This window comes from Pan paniscus, chromosome X (genome assembly GCF_029289425.2).
Source record: "Pan paniscus chromosome X, NHGRI_mPanPan1-v2.0_pri, whole genome shotgun sequence".
NCBI classification, from domain to species: Eukaryota; Metazoa; Chordata; class Mammalia; order Primates; family Hominidae; genus Pan; species Pan paniscus.
This window is the reverse complement of record NC_073272.2, coordinates 96,542,416-96,558,944: the sequence shown is the minus strand read 5'-3', so window position 1 is coordinate 96,558,944 and position 16,529 is coordinate 96,542,416. Positions and strand designations below refer to the sequence as shown.

The window sequence follows — 16,529 nt, the reverse complement described above, 5'->3', positions numbered from 1 at the left end:
CACACTTCTGCCTCACATGGATGTTCTTAGGATGAAAAACATGCCATATGAGGATAACTTCTTATTTATTCATAGTTGCTGAGAAATGGATACTTTCACATAAATGATGTTCCCCAGGTAACTGAGTACCTTTGGGCACAGTACCCCTTTTAAATTTGTTAGAACTTAATTAAAAATACAACAATAATTTTTAACGTATAACCAGCCTTGTTGCTTAAAAAACAGCACACAATTTAATATTTTAAACATTTTTTATCTCTCTGTAATGTCATGATGCCCAACAAATTACTGTACTGGTCTGAACTATAATAGTTCTCTATGCTGCTTTACAGTTGCAATTTTTGTTGAGACTGTGCTGACCTCATGGTAGCTTTCCTTTTCCATTTAATCAAGCAGGTTTTGAGAAATCAAAGAACCTAGGTTGTCAGAATTTCACGCAAATTAGAGTACGAAGAACAACTAAGAGTCTCTTGAACAGTTAAATATAATATCATGGTCACCAGCCTGTGGATAATTTCAGTCACTCAGAAGCCTTTTCATAACTTTGTGGTTTTCCGATATATTCCCAGTTAACTAGATTCTAAAATTTTTAACTTTAATGGTTATTTTCATACTCATTTATTTTGAAGGATGACACTACTAGACATAAAACTGAAATATTAGTACTTTTATTTTCTTAGATGTTAAGATCACATTTATTAGTAGATAAATACTGTAAAAAGAGAAATAACAGTAAAACCTTACTTAATATGCACAAGATAAAACCTTTAAAGTTCTATCCCAGAATCTTCAGTGCTTTTTCTGTGATATCACTATCTAGCAAAGAAAATTCATTGCAGGGCCAGTGCAATCTGTTGGGTTCATTGCTACCAAAGTCCTGTCGCTGGAGTACCCCATTTTTACAAGTGCATCTGTCTCTTCTGGCCAAATTTAAAAAATGAACACCTTTTAAAAAATGTTACCTAAAGAGTCAAACTCTTATACCCTCTGTGTGTGTGTGTGTGTGTGTGTGTGTATATATATATACACACACACATATATATACACATATATATATATACATATATATATATACACACACACACATATGCATATATTGCTTAGGCCCCACTACATTGTTCATTTTCCTTTAATATCCAATTCAAATTATAAGTATAGTACTCTCAGAACTGCCTCTTACCTGATATAATAATCATTTCTGATAAGCAAAAAATGTTGTAGAATAGATAAGAAGTAATTTTCAGCAGCAGTGTCCTTCAGCATATTATATAGAAGATGGTAGACTTCATTCATATCAGTAGAAAGTAAAGGAAAAATATTAAAGATCCTTGATGGAAGTCTCATTCATAACAAAAGAGTTTAACTTTGTAAAACATTGACTTATAATCTTGCTTCCATTACTGTTTTTAAACCTTCAACTCTATGATCCAGTATTTAAACATCTGCATAAAGTAATGATTCTATGGAATCATTTTGATCTTTTCACTAGAGAGACAGACCTCAAGAGCATGTCCAAGACCATTTGACTGTCAAAATCTTAAATGATCCGTTATACATATTTTAAAGTCCAGATTATAGCTGGTACCATTGGAACAGCAATGCCATCAGTGAAAATGGTTTCCTTTTGATCTCCCTGTAGTTGTGATAGAGGACCTATATTATTCATGCAAATCACTACTACTCTATTTTCACTGCCACATAAGATAGAAGGCAAATGAGCATGCTGTAAACTGCTAAGAGGTCACAAAATCAGTTTTATGTTATCCAGATGAAATACTAAATCTGAAATTATTATTGTTTACATTCATTTGTATTTCATTATTTGATAAAAAATGGAAAGTAGAGACAAGATATAGAGTTGCAGAAATTTAGATGCTTTTAGTAAACTAGAAATCAGATTTCACAAATGGATCCATTTTTGTAATAAAAGTGAGGACCTGGAAAACCAAGGTAAAATAAAGATAAAAGACAAGATGTAATTCAATATCCTAAAATAACCTGAAATGTCAACATTTTCTCCAAAGTAGAATTAAGCATACGATGGCTTACTTCTTAGACCCCACATAAGAGTGTTGTGCTAAAGTCTCATGAGGTCCTTAAATGGCTACACAATGCATCCAAAAATAGTTTTATGGTGAAGTTTGATTATAAGAGGAATCTATGTAAAGCAAGATATTAATTGATATGAAAAACATTTAATATTATAGAAGCCACAGTAGACTGGCACCACTAATGATGAATAAAAATTACTAGAAATTATTCCTTAAAATAATAACATTGTTATTCATTGCACACACATTTATCCAATACCTATGTGTAAGACTTTCATAGATGCATTGAAGGAAAAAAGATTAAACATAACATTTCTGCCCTCAATCTCACAGGGGCACAGAAGTGTACATAAATAAAATAGAACAAACAAGGTACTTTGGGTATTTCAAGGAGGGGAATATTACTTCCAGCTTTGGGGAGTGGGGGCGAGGAGTAGGAAAGGGAAGAAAACATCATTGAGAAAAAATCCAACTCAAAGGTCACTTTGGTTTTGACATGTTTCCCAGGTTCACCAGAATCCATTAAGTAAGAAACATAACAGGTGCGAAACAAATGGCCAGCAATGCTGTGACAACCATCTCTTAGATCTAAAATCATTTTATATAAAATTGCTGCCGTCGGAAGGTTATATGCTAGCTGTATTTGACTCAGATGCTTCTACCACATAGCTTTGCTATATTCAGATTCTATTGCATCTAAACATTTTTGTTATTGTTAAGAAACACAAATATTTGAATACAGAATAAGACATTTATTTGAATTGCTTTATAACTCTAAGTCACTGAAGCTTGATTTAATAAACTGAATAAGTATTTCACCTATAGTCACATATGAACGCAGTGAAATTTTCCCCAAAAAAATCCTTACATGTAAGATATATTGCCTTATGCTATTCTTTATTCAAGACCACTGAGTAGAGTATACCTATAATACTGTGAGCCATTGTGCAGATTTCAATACACTCTGTGTAAATCATCAAGACAGCCTGACAATTCCTCAACATGAATCTCAAGGACAGCATCATAGTAAGGTTCTAATATAAATAAATGGATATAAATTGGGAGGGCAGACAAGAACTCTAATAATGGTCCACAAAATTGCCCACAAATCCCTTTCTCACAATGCAAACAAAATTGTTTTGTGGTTTGTCAAAGGATATTCCATTTCTGCTCGAATGTCATTGAGACGGTGTGATAATTCAGTTAGGTCGTCTTCTTTGTTTTCATCAAATACTTTCAACTGAATATCAAGCTCATCATTCTCTTTTTCTTTTAGATCCTAATATATAAACATAAAATTTAACACATGAATAACAGTTTGACAACGGCATATTTAGGTAATAAAGGGCAGAACACAATTATTCATTTATAAACACAGAAGCAATTTCAAATATTTATGCGGGCACTTGGTTTTCTGAAAGTAATTGTAGCTAAATTTTTCTGTTTCAACATAAAAGGACCTCATTGCATTCACTTCATTTTTTCCATGCCCTACATTTTGATTATTCACATTAAAAAATTAACGATCAGTTCTACAACAGAAAAAAACTAATTGCTAACAACCCAAATTAAATGCTGTCGTTTTGACTAAACACACTAATCAAAGATTGCAAAAGAACTCATGCAGTCAGAACATTCACATATGCCTCTGGCAAAAAATGCAAATACAGATCAATTGTATTAATGAAGAACAAATGCAAGGATATATTCAAGCACAACAGTCCCAAGTATGGCTTGAAAAGATGTATAAACACATTTATTTTAAAAGCTATTTTGTGATTTTAAAGCAAAAAGGCGTTTGGACTTTTTATTAAGCTGTACATCTAACCTCCTCCCCCACCTTATATTTTTGCTTAGCTAAATCACAAAATACCAACTTGGGCATAAAAGTTATGTTTTTGTAATACATTATAAGCACATGCATTACAAACCTCTGATAATTTTCATAATAATAGTATAAAAAATTTAGAAGCATGCCACACTAGAGATTGTTGGGCTCAATATATATCACCTGGAATATCTTTTAATATGTGTCCATTAAGTTGCAGCTTTCAAAACCCAAATCGATAATCACAACTGTGGATGCTCAAGGGTGATACCGAAAGTGGGACTAGGATTTTCAGAGCTGAGCTTGAACTCTAAAAGGAAATGCAAGCATGGCGTACTTCAAATTAGGTCGATAAAACAAAATGGGATACATTTCTTGTTTCTATCTTTATTCAATAGAACTATTATAGAGATGTAATGGCTATTACTGAAGCCAAACAAATTTCAGCAATTTCTAGATGCTTTTTTTCTAACACTCACATACATAATAATTTATTGAAAATTTACCTGCAGAGCATATGAAAATAATTATTGTTTCTACACAATTTCATATAAAACATAACAAGTAAATGTATTTATATTTGGTTTCATTTTTAGTAATAACTTGCTTTAGCTCTAGTTTTCCAGTTTGAAATGGAATGAAGAAATTTATTAGAATGCAAAATTATCTAACATTGCTGGGTCATATTATCAGGTGATTTCTGAACTCTATTTAGAAAATTACATAAGCCAGACAAACCCAATACACTGGTCACTGCAGAAACAACCTGTCACGCATTTTACAGTATGTCTTATTCTTGTCACCACATATTCTCTCTCAGAAATTCATCATAAAACTTAAACACTTTCAAATATTTCAGAAAAACAGAAAAATTTAAGTACTGCCATTTAATTAGCATAGAACATTACAAAACATGAAAATCAGTCAGCATAATTAAAATGCTTTCAGTGAAAATAACTGGTTAAATGTGCAATTTAGTTCTTAATTAGGCCCAGACATTATTTATACAATATACATAGTATATGAGCACATATAGCACAATATAAAATTTAGACATGTGTAAATGCAGTATTTTATAAATATTCTTTATTAATAATGCTCCAGACCTATCAAAGTCAGTCCTCATTTAATGTCCTCAGTAGTTCTTGGAAACTGCAACTTGAAGCAAAATACGTATAGCAAAACCAATTTTCTTTTCTCATCAATGTTATAATGAAAGGACATTATTCAAGGACCTACTGTATATGGTTTTGCTTCAAGGTGCAGTTCGCAAGATCCTATCAATGACATTAACTAAGAACTTACTGTAAATATATATTCATATATACATACACATATATATGTTTATCTTTATGAAACTTCCTTTCAGCCAAATGTCAAGCCTTGAAATATTCATAAATTCTTGATAAAATAATCATTTACTGAGTAAAAATTTTTACATAGTACAAATAATAAGATGGGTATCCTATAAAAGTAAATGGAAATCTATCACTGAAGTTTTATATTTTAAAACGTGAACTATCACAAAGTTACTGAAACACACTGTTATTAATTATGTGAAACACTCTATGCTTGTTATTTTTTAAAAAGACATGCGGTATAGATCTAAAATTATTTTTTGCAGAATTCCTGAAATATGTAATTTTCTATAACATAGTGCACTTCAAAGGAAATCAAAGTCCATTGCCAGTACACTGCTGATTAACAGTCAAACAACCAAAATTGAGTCTTTAAAACAAGAAAGAGTTTCTCAGACTTTTAAAGAGATAAAAGTATGCCCACTGCCTACCAACACCATTTCTTACTATGTTTTTCCTTCGCTTATCTGATTTAACTAATATTTTCTTAATTTATTTAACTAAATAAAAGGCAAATGGGGAAAATTTCAGAAGAAATCAATGTAAATTAAGTACAGAAAAAATCCTATTTTAAAATTCACTGTAGAGTTTGTAACAACTCATTTATTCTAAATTACTAAAGCAAATTTATCAGACGTGAAATTTCCATATAAATGAAATAAAAACTATTTTTCAACATCAAAATTTAACCATAGGGATGAGAGGAACCTTGAAAATAAATTTTTAAAGAATATAATTTAAAAATTCGTTGTCTTGAAGAGTCTGATAATTATTATGAAAAAAAGTTTCACTCTACTACAGTGTTGATCTCAAGGATTACTGAAATACTAAGAACTAGTTTTTCCCAACTCATACTGGTTCTAGATACATATAATTTTTCATCCATGTACCAACAATTAATATTAGCCCTAGTCACATCTAATTTGCTGCTTTGAATATACTGTATTCTAGAATATTAGGGAACTCTTGTTAGAACTGGATATAAAAAAAAGAATAAATAGAAGAAAACATAAGGATTTTAAAGACAATCTATGACCATATTATTAAGCTTCACTGCATATGTAAAGGATATGTAATGTTATTATAAATTCCAGTGGTTTAAATTTAAATATTTAGTTCATTAGTAGGTTAGATAGTAGTTGACATGTGAGGTATGTAGTATATGTTAACCCATGACCATTCTGTCCTGCTCCCAAGTTGTGATAAACTAAAACAATAGTAGTGAAATCTGTGGTTCTAAATATATGATCGCTAAACTTCTCAAGGTCTATCTGCCCGAATAATGATTCTACTCTTGTATATGCGATCCCAGCACTTTGGGAGGCTGGGGTGGATCATTTGAGGCCAGGAGTTCAAGACCAACCTGGCCAACATGGCGAAACCCTGTCTCTATAGAAAATGTAAAAATTAGGCCAGGCGCAGTGGCTCACACCTGTAATTCCAGCAGTTTGGGAGGCCGAGGCGGGCGGATCACAAGGTCAGGAGATGGAGACCATCCTGGCCAACATGGTGAAACCCCATCTCTACTAAAAATGAAAAAAAAAAAAAAATAGCCGGGCATGATGGCGCGCACCTGTAGTCCCAGCTACTCAGGAGGTTGAGGCACAAGAATCGCTTGAACCCGGGAGGCAGAGGTTGCAGTGAGCCAAGATCACGCCACTGCACTCCAGCCTGGTGACAGAGCAAGACTCTGTCTCAAAAATAAATATAAAATAAAAAATATATAAACATATAAAATATATAAATATATATATATACACACACATATATATATACATATATACACACACACATATATATACATATATACACACAAAAATTAGCTGGCTGTGGTGGCACAACAGTATTCCCAGCTACTTGAGAGGATGCAGTGGAAGGATTGCTTGAGCACAGGAGATTGAGGCTGCAGCGAGCTGTGATTGTGCCACTGCACTCTAGCCTGAGTGACAGAGCAAGACCCTGTCTCAAAAAAGAAAGAAAAGAAAAGAAGAAAAAGAAAACGGAAAAGGAAAAAGAAAAAGAGAAAAAAAGAAAAAGGGAAATGGAAAGGAAAAGGAAAAGAAATACCTGCGGAGGATTTTTTTTTTCCCCAACCAAATATGTCTGCCCTATCCTCAATACAGTAAGATTTTAGGGGGACATGCCCAACCTCTTAGTTGAGAATCAGAGTCATATTTAATCATATTTAGCTCTACTGTCTTAGAGAGGAAAAAAAAATTATGAGAATCCTTGTAGGTTCTATTCCAAAACTTTCTCTTCCCACTTTTATCTTGCTGAAGAATCACTGAGATCTGAGAAGCAGGGCATACTGAAGAGATGTGATAAAGAAAAGTCTAATTGGAAGTATATATTAAGAATACCAGAGGTTAGAAAGGGTAGTAGGGTGTGGGGGAAAATAGGGTATGGTTAATGGATACAAAAATACAGTTTGATAGAAGTAATAAGATCTAGTGCTCAGTAGCACAATAGAGTGACTATAGTTCATAATTATTTGTATTACAAAATAACTATAAGGGTAGGATTAGAATATTCCCAACACAAAGAAATGATGAATGCTTGAAGTGATGGATATCCCAATCACCCTGATTTGATCATTACACACCATGTTCTTGTATCAAAATATAAATTTTACCACACAAATATGTACAACTATTTTATATCCATAATTAAAAATTATTTTTAATTTTAATAAAGAATATATAAATTAAGAAGCACATGGTGCCACAAAAAGTTTTATATAGGGCTATATGGCCAATGGAAAAGTGTAGCTTAGAAACACGGACACATAATCTTAGCTGTCTGTGTAACCAAATGAATAACATGAGGCCACTGAGCCCAGCAGAGATTAATATACCCAGACAAAAGTGCAAAAGGTTAAGGACAAGAGCTACAATACCATACCTTTTCTGAAAAATGAGGACTAAAATAAATTAAAATGAGAGTCACAGTTCTCTTGACTAGCCATTCAGTAGTATAAAGCAGAAAGTGAATGTTCAATTATAAATAGAGGGGAATGAAAGAGAGAAAAGTAAGAGCAACAACTATGGCAGAAAACATGGCATATTAATAAACGAGTAGAGGATGCTACAGAGCCCTTGCAGCCAGCAAGTCTTCAAAGATGCTACTATAAACAGAGAACCAGCCCAGTAAAAACAAGCATGGAAACCAACAAGAAGGAAATTCAAAAGCAAACTACAATCAAGACCATAAGATTATCTTTAGCTATCCAAGGCTACAGGCTTTGGATGAAAAGAAAATTAGTGAAAAAAAAAAAACAAGAATAATCATATGTCACACTAACTATAATTGGTGAATATGCCTAAGTTAACTGCACAGTTAATCTCTAGATGGGTCACTTAAAATGTTGCTTTGATTCTCTGCAACCAATGCCTTGGTTTTAAGTGTCAAGAATGAAAGAACTGCTTCAGGTGGGACTGACATAGAAATTTCCAAAACCAGGTGGACCCAATCATACATCTTATTAAAATGGATTTAACAGGTCCAATCACACAACTTATTATGATGGGTTTCAACTAGTTTCAGTTAAAAGTATCCCACCATATGTTACAAATTTATGCTACATATTGATTCCTCACCAGGAAATGTCCCCAATTTGGGTATTTCTGGTAGACTAGGTCATACACATGGGCACACACACACACGCACACACATGCACATTCAATGACATTTGTTGTTGTTTTTTTTCCTCTCCTTAGTGCTTTTTTCTCACTTCCTTACTTTTACTTCTTGTCTCTCAGGTATATTCTGAGTAGCTTAAAGACACTAGCAGAATTTTACTTGTCTTGAACAATGCCATAGTCTGCAATAGTCACTCTTCAGTTAATATACTTAATAAAATATAAAACCACAGTAGTTGTATTTGTATTTATAAAAATAAGTGTGCTCATTTATTTCAGATTCAGCATACAAAATCATTCCAAAAATGTTTTTAACACTATCATAATTACAGCAAATATTCACATTTAATTTAAGAAACAAATTGTTTTTGATTTGAAAAGTTCCTATAGCCTTGTAACAAGAGTAACATTCTTAAGCAATGTGTCTAGCATATGCTAATCAAAACTCTACGCATGCTTATCCTGAATACCAATGAAATCAATCCAGGTTATCAAAGAGGAAAGCAGAAAATTTTAAATGAAAATTGAAACTCCAAAAAAAAGTCTCATGTTTTCAATATTCAAAATTCAAAGAAAAGAAGTCCCTTTTGACTTGAGGGAAACAACAAAAAACAAAAACACATCGCTTCTGGGCACATTATTAGCTGAATTCTGAATCATCATTTGTATGTAGAGAATGCTATTACTGGAATACAAAAAAGCTTACAAAATGTCTAATGCTTTACAAAACAAAATAGCAAAGCACATTTATTTACTCTGCTTCAAGTACTTTTGTGGAAGTGAAAAAAGTATTAAAATTCATCAGCATAATAAATGTATACATTCAACTTACTGGTAACATTGTTTTTAGTCCTGAACGGAGGAATTCATTCCTTAAATGTATTCGAAAATCAAGCTCATAAGGAGAAGTGACAAGGGCATTTATAAACTGCATGCAGGCCACCTGCAATTAGAAAGCAAATTTTGTTTTAAAAAAACACATTAAATTAATGAAATAATGCATTAAGATAATATATTCACTAAAGGCATATACACATAATGATAAAATAAGAAATGCAAATATTTCTAGAAGTATAATGATTATGACTTTAATTATAAACAATAAAATTAACGACAAAGTGTATAATGTCCAAAATAATTCTAACAAAGATGTGATGACCAAGTATGTTATGCTTTTAAAAATAATATGAAGAAATATTAAACTCCCTCTGAAAAACCCAAATTGCAAAAGTGGGCAGACAGAGCCCTTTGAAAAGATCACAAAATGTATCTTTCATGTCCAGTGGTCCTCACAGTACACTTGGCCTCAATTCTACAGGGTTATAAACACTTCTAAAATAAATCAAAGATATAAAAGTACCCTAATATTAAACAGGGAACAGTGATAGCTTAGATAAATTATTACATTGATTTAAACTCTCTCCATCCTCTTAATGGGATGATTTGTACAAAATATATAAAGTATTAAAATATATAATTAAGATGAATTAATTTACTAGGTATGAAAAAATAATGGAAGTGAATTAAGATCAATTAGAAGGCACTGGGAGACTAATACTAATGCACATTTCATAATAAAGCATATGTAAGAGCTTGTTTTCAAGTAAAGTATTTGATTAAATATACTGATACTGAAAAATGAGTTTTGCTTTTCTTACCTTCTGATTTTGAGATTCCCTATTATAAAAAGGAACTTATTTGCTGGTAATTTTAATCTAGAAGGGAATCAACAAAATGCTAAGTGCCAGGTATTCCATAAATTATTCCTAAGTAGCATTTTTGGAAAATGCTGCTCAAATCTAAGGTAACTGGCTAATTGTTTAACTGAAAAGATGCCATTTAAATTTATTATTTTTTTTATTTTTAAAGAATGCAATGAGTAGAAGAGTGCTCAAAGGGCAAACTACAAGGGGAATCCTCGGAAAAAAACATATTATATAAAGATACTAAGTATTTATAGAAGCAGACACAAATAAATTAATAGTTAGCATGGGGAAAATATATTACCGAAAGACAAATATTTCAAATGTATTTTGACTTGACATCTACAGATCTATTATGATAGAGTTATTTTTTCCAAAATAGGGAGAAGAGATTAAAAGGTATGCTTTACTTTTGAATCTGTATCTTATATATTTAAGTTGCTTTTTGGGAGATTAGCCTATCTGCCTCACATCTATGTTCAAAAATCAAAAGTTACATGCTTTAAAAGGGCTGATTAAGGTTGTTTCTAACATGACCAGATATCTGAATGATACAACAATATAGTCTAATTTCTATGAACATTCAAGTATCAAGATAAAACACTTAGGCAACTGACTAAATATTTGCCATACATTTGGCATTACCTTTAAAGACATACCAGATAAGTTAGTATGAAGCTTATGCTTTAATGGATTACTTAACCTTCCTATTTACAATAGGAAATCATGTAAATCTTTATATAGTTTTGATAGGCTAGGCTATAAATTTGCATACTGTACATGTCCACAGCTATATTATCATTGTATTTGCTTGAATGACTCTTGTTATGTTACAACTATGACATGACCAAACAAGCCAAAGTGCATGTCCAATCCAAAATTAACAGAGAGAAAAGTTGCCATCTGTTAGGATTGTTTTTGCCAGAAGAAATTCTAGCTTAATGGCTTGTATTAATACCCTACAAGTAAAGAGAATATTTCTGTAAGAAACAAGTTAATGAGTCCTGCAATTGTATCTTTATACAAATAAAAGTATTCAGATCAGGAGACAATAAAGATAATAAAAGTCAATAAAATTAATGAATGTATCAATATAACTTTAATAATGTTTCAATATATTAAATACTCACTTTACATACAATGTATGAACATACAGTTTAATATGAAAACAAAGACGTTCCATCCATTGACTATAGTACGCAACAATTAGGAGATATTGTGAAGTCAGTTTTAAAATGGTAAAGGTACTGGCTTAACAATGTACCATTTATTATATATCATATTCTAATAGATATTTAATTAATTACAAATAACAGATGAATAAACATGCTATCTTGTCATTTTCCAACATAAGCTGATAAAATAATATTCTTTTACAGAAATATGTATATTGTAATATGAATGTGGAAAACAAAAAGGTCATCTAAATTTTTGCTATTCCTTTATGCCGTTACACAAGTGCTGCCCTTTTCAGAGAATAGAAACGATATCTCAAATTCAAAACTGAAATAATTGTCACTATTTACAAATACAAAATTAAATTTAAATTAGCTTAAAGGGAATAATATATTACTACTTAATTATAAACATGACAAACCCATTCTGTGTATCCTGAATTCATAGCTAAATACAAAATCCCAAACTATTATCACCATTATTATTATTAGTTATTAGACAATGTATTAGGTCCTTTACATAATTCACCATCTAATCTCATTTTCATAAAAACCACACAAGATTAGTATTACTGTTATCCTTATTTTACAGATGATGAAGTGGAGGCTCAAAGCAGATAGAATAACTTTATGTAAGGCCACACAGCAAGGAGGAAACTCATGACTATAAATGATATCATTTTACTACAAATATAATTTCCAGCACATTCCAAAGGTCTCATAAACTCCATTTATAGATTCTCGCAACAAAAGATTTTAAGGATGGGTAAGATGATAAAATTTAACTGGTGCAACATGCTTAATATACTGGGGATATGTAGCTTTAAAACGATAGGTTAATTAGAAAAACATACAATAATATAAACAATATGTTGTCTAGTACACATAGTGACTATCATAATATATAATGTAATGCAGAAAAAAAGCAAAAGTAGAAAATGGTTCTTGGAGTGGGTTAAATTCCACTTCATGTACATCCTGAGCAGTAAAGTATAAATGGCATCCCATCATCCAAAATAATGGTCTACCACTCCTCTCCTTTACTTCTGCCACCCCACTCCACACTCAGCATGTATATGCATGTGAACACATGCATACACGCACACACACGCTCTACAGTACTGTGCTATTCTATATGGGAGCCACTTATCACAGTTTAATTTAATTACAATTAAATAAAATTAAAAATTCAGTTGCTCAGTTTCACTAGCCATTGTTCCAGTGTTCAACAGCCACATGTGGCTAGTAGCTACCACATTGGATAGCAAGGATATAGAACATGGGAGAAAGTTTGATTGAATAGCACTACACTGGAGATTTTAAAGAAAAAAAGAGATCTGGCCTAATCTCTGAAACCTTCACTTCAAAGAACTACAAAACTTATTGCTGAATAATGAAAATTTCAAAATTCATATGCTCAACTTCCAAGTATATAAATCTTTAAGAGATGAGTGTACTCTATTGTCCTCTAACAATGCAAAATCAATCTGCTTTCCAAAAAAAAAAAAAATTCAACTCCAGAGACAGAAAATAATCATGAGATTTTAAAGCTAGACAGAACATAAAATACTCTGGTCCAATATGCTATTTAAAAGTAAAGAAACTGAAAACCTAGAAAGACTGGATGATTTGCCCAAGATCACATAACTAATAAGCCCCAATGATACAACTAGAACTCAGCTCTCTTGACCTTTAGCCTTGGATTTTTTCTACCACATTATATCGCACAAATCTTGCTTGATATCATTTCTCCTGATCTTAGAAAGAAAACAAATGCCCTTGAATTGAATATCACAAAGTCCATTATCCAGAGTTGCTCTGTTGCTTAGTGTCTTTATAATGGCTATGTTTCAAAATGGTCCGCCATATCTATTGTTACAAATACAGCTTCCATGAGGATCAAAATTTTAAAGTCACAAAAAATCAGTGAATTTTCTCCATTATTAATACATATGCTAGGGCCACAATTCTGATGTTTAATTAGTAAATACAATCGATTTCTATATTTGCATTTTCATTCAGTGATGTCATAAGATTTCAACATGAGATGCATATATATCCTATTAAGTGAATACATAAGCATACATAGTTAAAAACTACCAGTTCTGTGCATGTGATAAAGTATCCAATCATTTATGTCATGTATAATTATATACTACACTGAATCATTATCAGTTTTCTACCACATTAAGATCCTTCCTTTAACAGTTTATTTTATTTCTACAATAATCATCTACATTCTTTAGTCACCAGATGCTGTTGTCTTCATTCTGGGGTGGTATGGTATAAAGGGTGAAATATTATAAAACAGATGATAAACTTTCAAAAGGCAAAGCTCATCTGTATATGCCTAGGGTTTATTTGTAACACTTAACTGTCCCAAATAAAATAATTAAAATATAGTAAGTGAATGACATTTAAAAATTTCCAATTTTATTGGCATAAGACATAGCATTACAGAAAGAAATTTAAGTTTTTTTGTTGTTGTTGTTTACCTAAGTGACAGAGAAAGGGAAATATTTGAACACCAATATCTTCATAAAATTACTGGAAAAATGCTAGAACCTTTTACTGACTTTAACTTACAGGCTTGAAAACTATACAAACATCTATCTATTTAATCACAATTCACAGAGCTATGGGGTACAATAATTGACAACTCCAGGGCATTCTCAGACAGATTATCCATATTGCCATTATCTGTGACAAATTGTACATTTAAAATTTTATTGACACTGTTCCACACTTGACCTTATTAAGTACTCTGTTGACATTAACAAGGTCTTTCTTTATCCTAGCCCAGCAGGAGTTAGGAACAAAGATGATTTAAGTCAAAGTATGAGAGAAGAAAGATGTGAATGTACAGAGCGAGTTAATTGAGAAGTGGAGTAGTTTCCAAGCCAACGGAAGTCATGTACAAAGGTATGAAGGTAGAGGTATAAAACAGCATAAAATCTATAGGAAACAAAGCACAATATGACTAGACTAAAAACATATGTAGAAGGGTGGTGGAATATGAGGCGAAAGAGAAAGCAACAGCCAGATGAAGTATTTTGTTTGGGCTAGGACTAGACTGCAATTCTGGAGACTGTGGGAAGCCATTGTTGGACTTTAAGCAGTGAACTATGGGAAGCCAATGTTGGACTTTAAGCATTCTGAAGTGCATTTCTGAGAAAAGCATTTCAGAAAGACAACATTGGGGAAGATAATTTAAACGGGGCCATAATGAAGAATAGAACATAGGGAAAGGATAAAACAGTGAGATGTAACAATGCTCTGAAATTAAAAAATGGCAGTGAGGGTGGAGAGAGAAGGATACCATGTCGAGGAAGGGAAATATAACATTAAGGATATAGAATTGATAGGATCTGGTGACTAATGGAATGGAAGATGGAGTAAGGGTAGATTCTAAGATGACTAGTATGTTTCTGCTATATGCTAATTGGTAGGTAATACTAAGGTCAACCAGGATTGGGAATACAAGAGAAATGCAGGTCAAGGCTGGAGAGAGGATTAGAGTAGGGAGAAGGATTTTTTTTTAAAAGGAAGATAAGTATATTTAAGGACAATATTGAATTTGAAATCTAGTCAGGAGGCAGCTGAACATATGGGGTCTGTGAGTTGGGAGGAAGAGAAGAGATCAGATAAAGACATCACATATGAGTGGTAGTTAATTGAAGCTGTGAGGATAGATGCGATTGCCCAAGGATCATCAATATGAGAAAAGCAAAGTACCAAAGGACTGAGGATCAAGCTCTAGGAATCTGCAAATTTAAGGGTCAAGCATAGAAATAAGAGAATTTAAATGAAACATAGGTGAAGGAAAAACAAGGAGAGCTTATGATATGGTTTGGATTTGTATCCCCACTCAAATCTCATGTCAAACTGTAATCCTCAGTGTTGGAGGAGGGGCATGATGGGAGGTGACTGGATCATGGGGGCGGTCTTCCCCCTTGCTATTCTTGTGATACTCAGTGAGTTCTCATAAGATCTGGTTGTTTACAAGTGTGCAGCACCTTCCCCTTCTCTCTCTTCCTCCTGCTTCCCCTTCGCCTCCCACCACAATTGTACGTTTCCTGAGGCCTCCCCAGTCATGCTTCCTGTACAGCCTGTGGAACTGTGAGTCAATTAAACCTCTTTTCTTTATAAATTACCCGGCCTTAGGTAGCTCTTTATAGCAGTGTGAGAATGGACTAATACAGTTTAGTATCATGGAAGTCAAGGGAGGAGGGAGCTTTGATAAAGGAGTGATCAATAGTGCCAAATGGTGCTGAGGAAGCTAATATAATGACTTCAAAAGCAGCCTGTTCCTTTTTATATCATGGAGGTCACTGGCAACCCTCTATTACTGAAAATGATAGGTTTGACAATTATTCAGTGTTGAAACAGATTTAAAATAAAGGCATCCTTCTTTAAGTCAGAAGTTAGTTTTGTGTCAATACCAAAAATGACTACATTGTACAAATATCTCTAAACAACCTCCCATTAATCTATTTTCTAAATGACAATAATATAAAACTGTCAATAAATAGAACAAGTTTCCTAAGTAATATCAAGCAGTCATTCAACACTTTATAAATGCTAATTTCCACAAATTTTCTCCATATTCATAAGCCTCGATGCCTTGTTTTCTTATAAATGCACTTTCACTGACAAATGATTAATACTTTGTCCAAAGCTACTCCCTCATATGTGATGGTCTGAGTACATTAATGGCTAATTTACAAGTATGCTTGCAGTAAAATCTCAACACTCAAGAACCACTGTGGAAAGAAT

The 16,529-nt window shown here is 32.5% G+C and overlaps 1 protein-coding gene across 7 annotated transcripts in view; it reads right to left on the bottom strand.

The window, feature by feature from the left end:
* DIAPH2 (diaphanous related formin 2) overlaps positions 1-16,529 on the bottom strand; it is a 921,502-nt gene that overhangs the window by 666,587 nt on the left and 238,386 nt on the right. For all 7 annotated transcript variants that reach the window (XM_055106523.2, XM_055106524.2, XM_055106527.2 and 4 more), the window contains 3 exons: positions 9,708-9,818; positions 3,212-3,330; positions 1,181-1,297 (listed from right to left, as the gene is read on the bottom strand). In XM_055106523.2, coding sequence (XP_054962498.1) covers positions 1,181-1,297; positions 3,212-3,330; positions 9,708-9,818 — 347 coding nt within the window. The remainder of the gene's footprint in view (positions 1-1,180; positions 1,298-3,211; positions 3,331-9,707; positions 9,819-16,529) is intronic.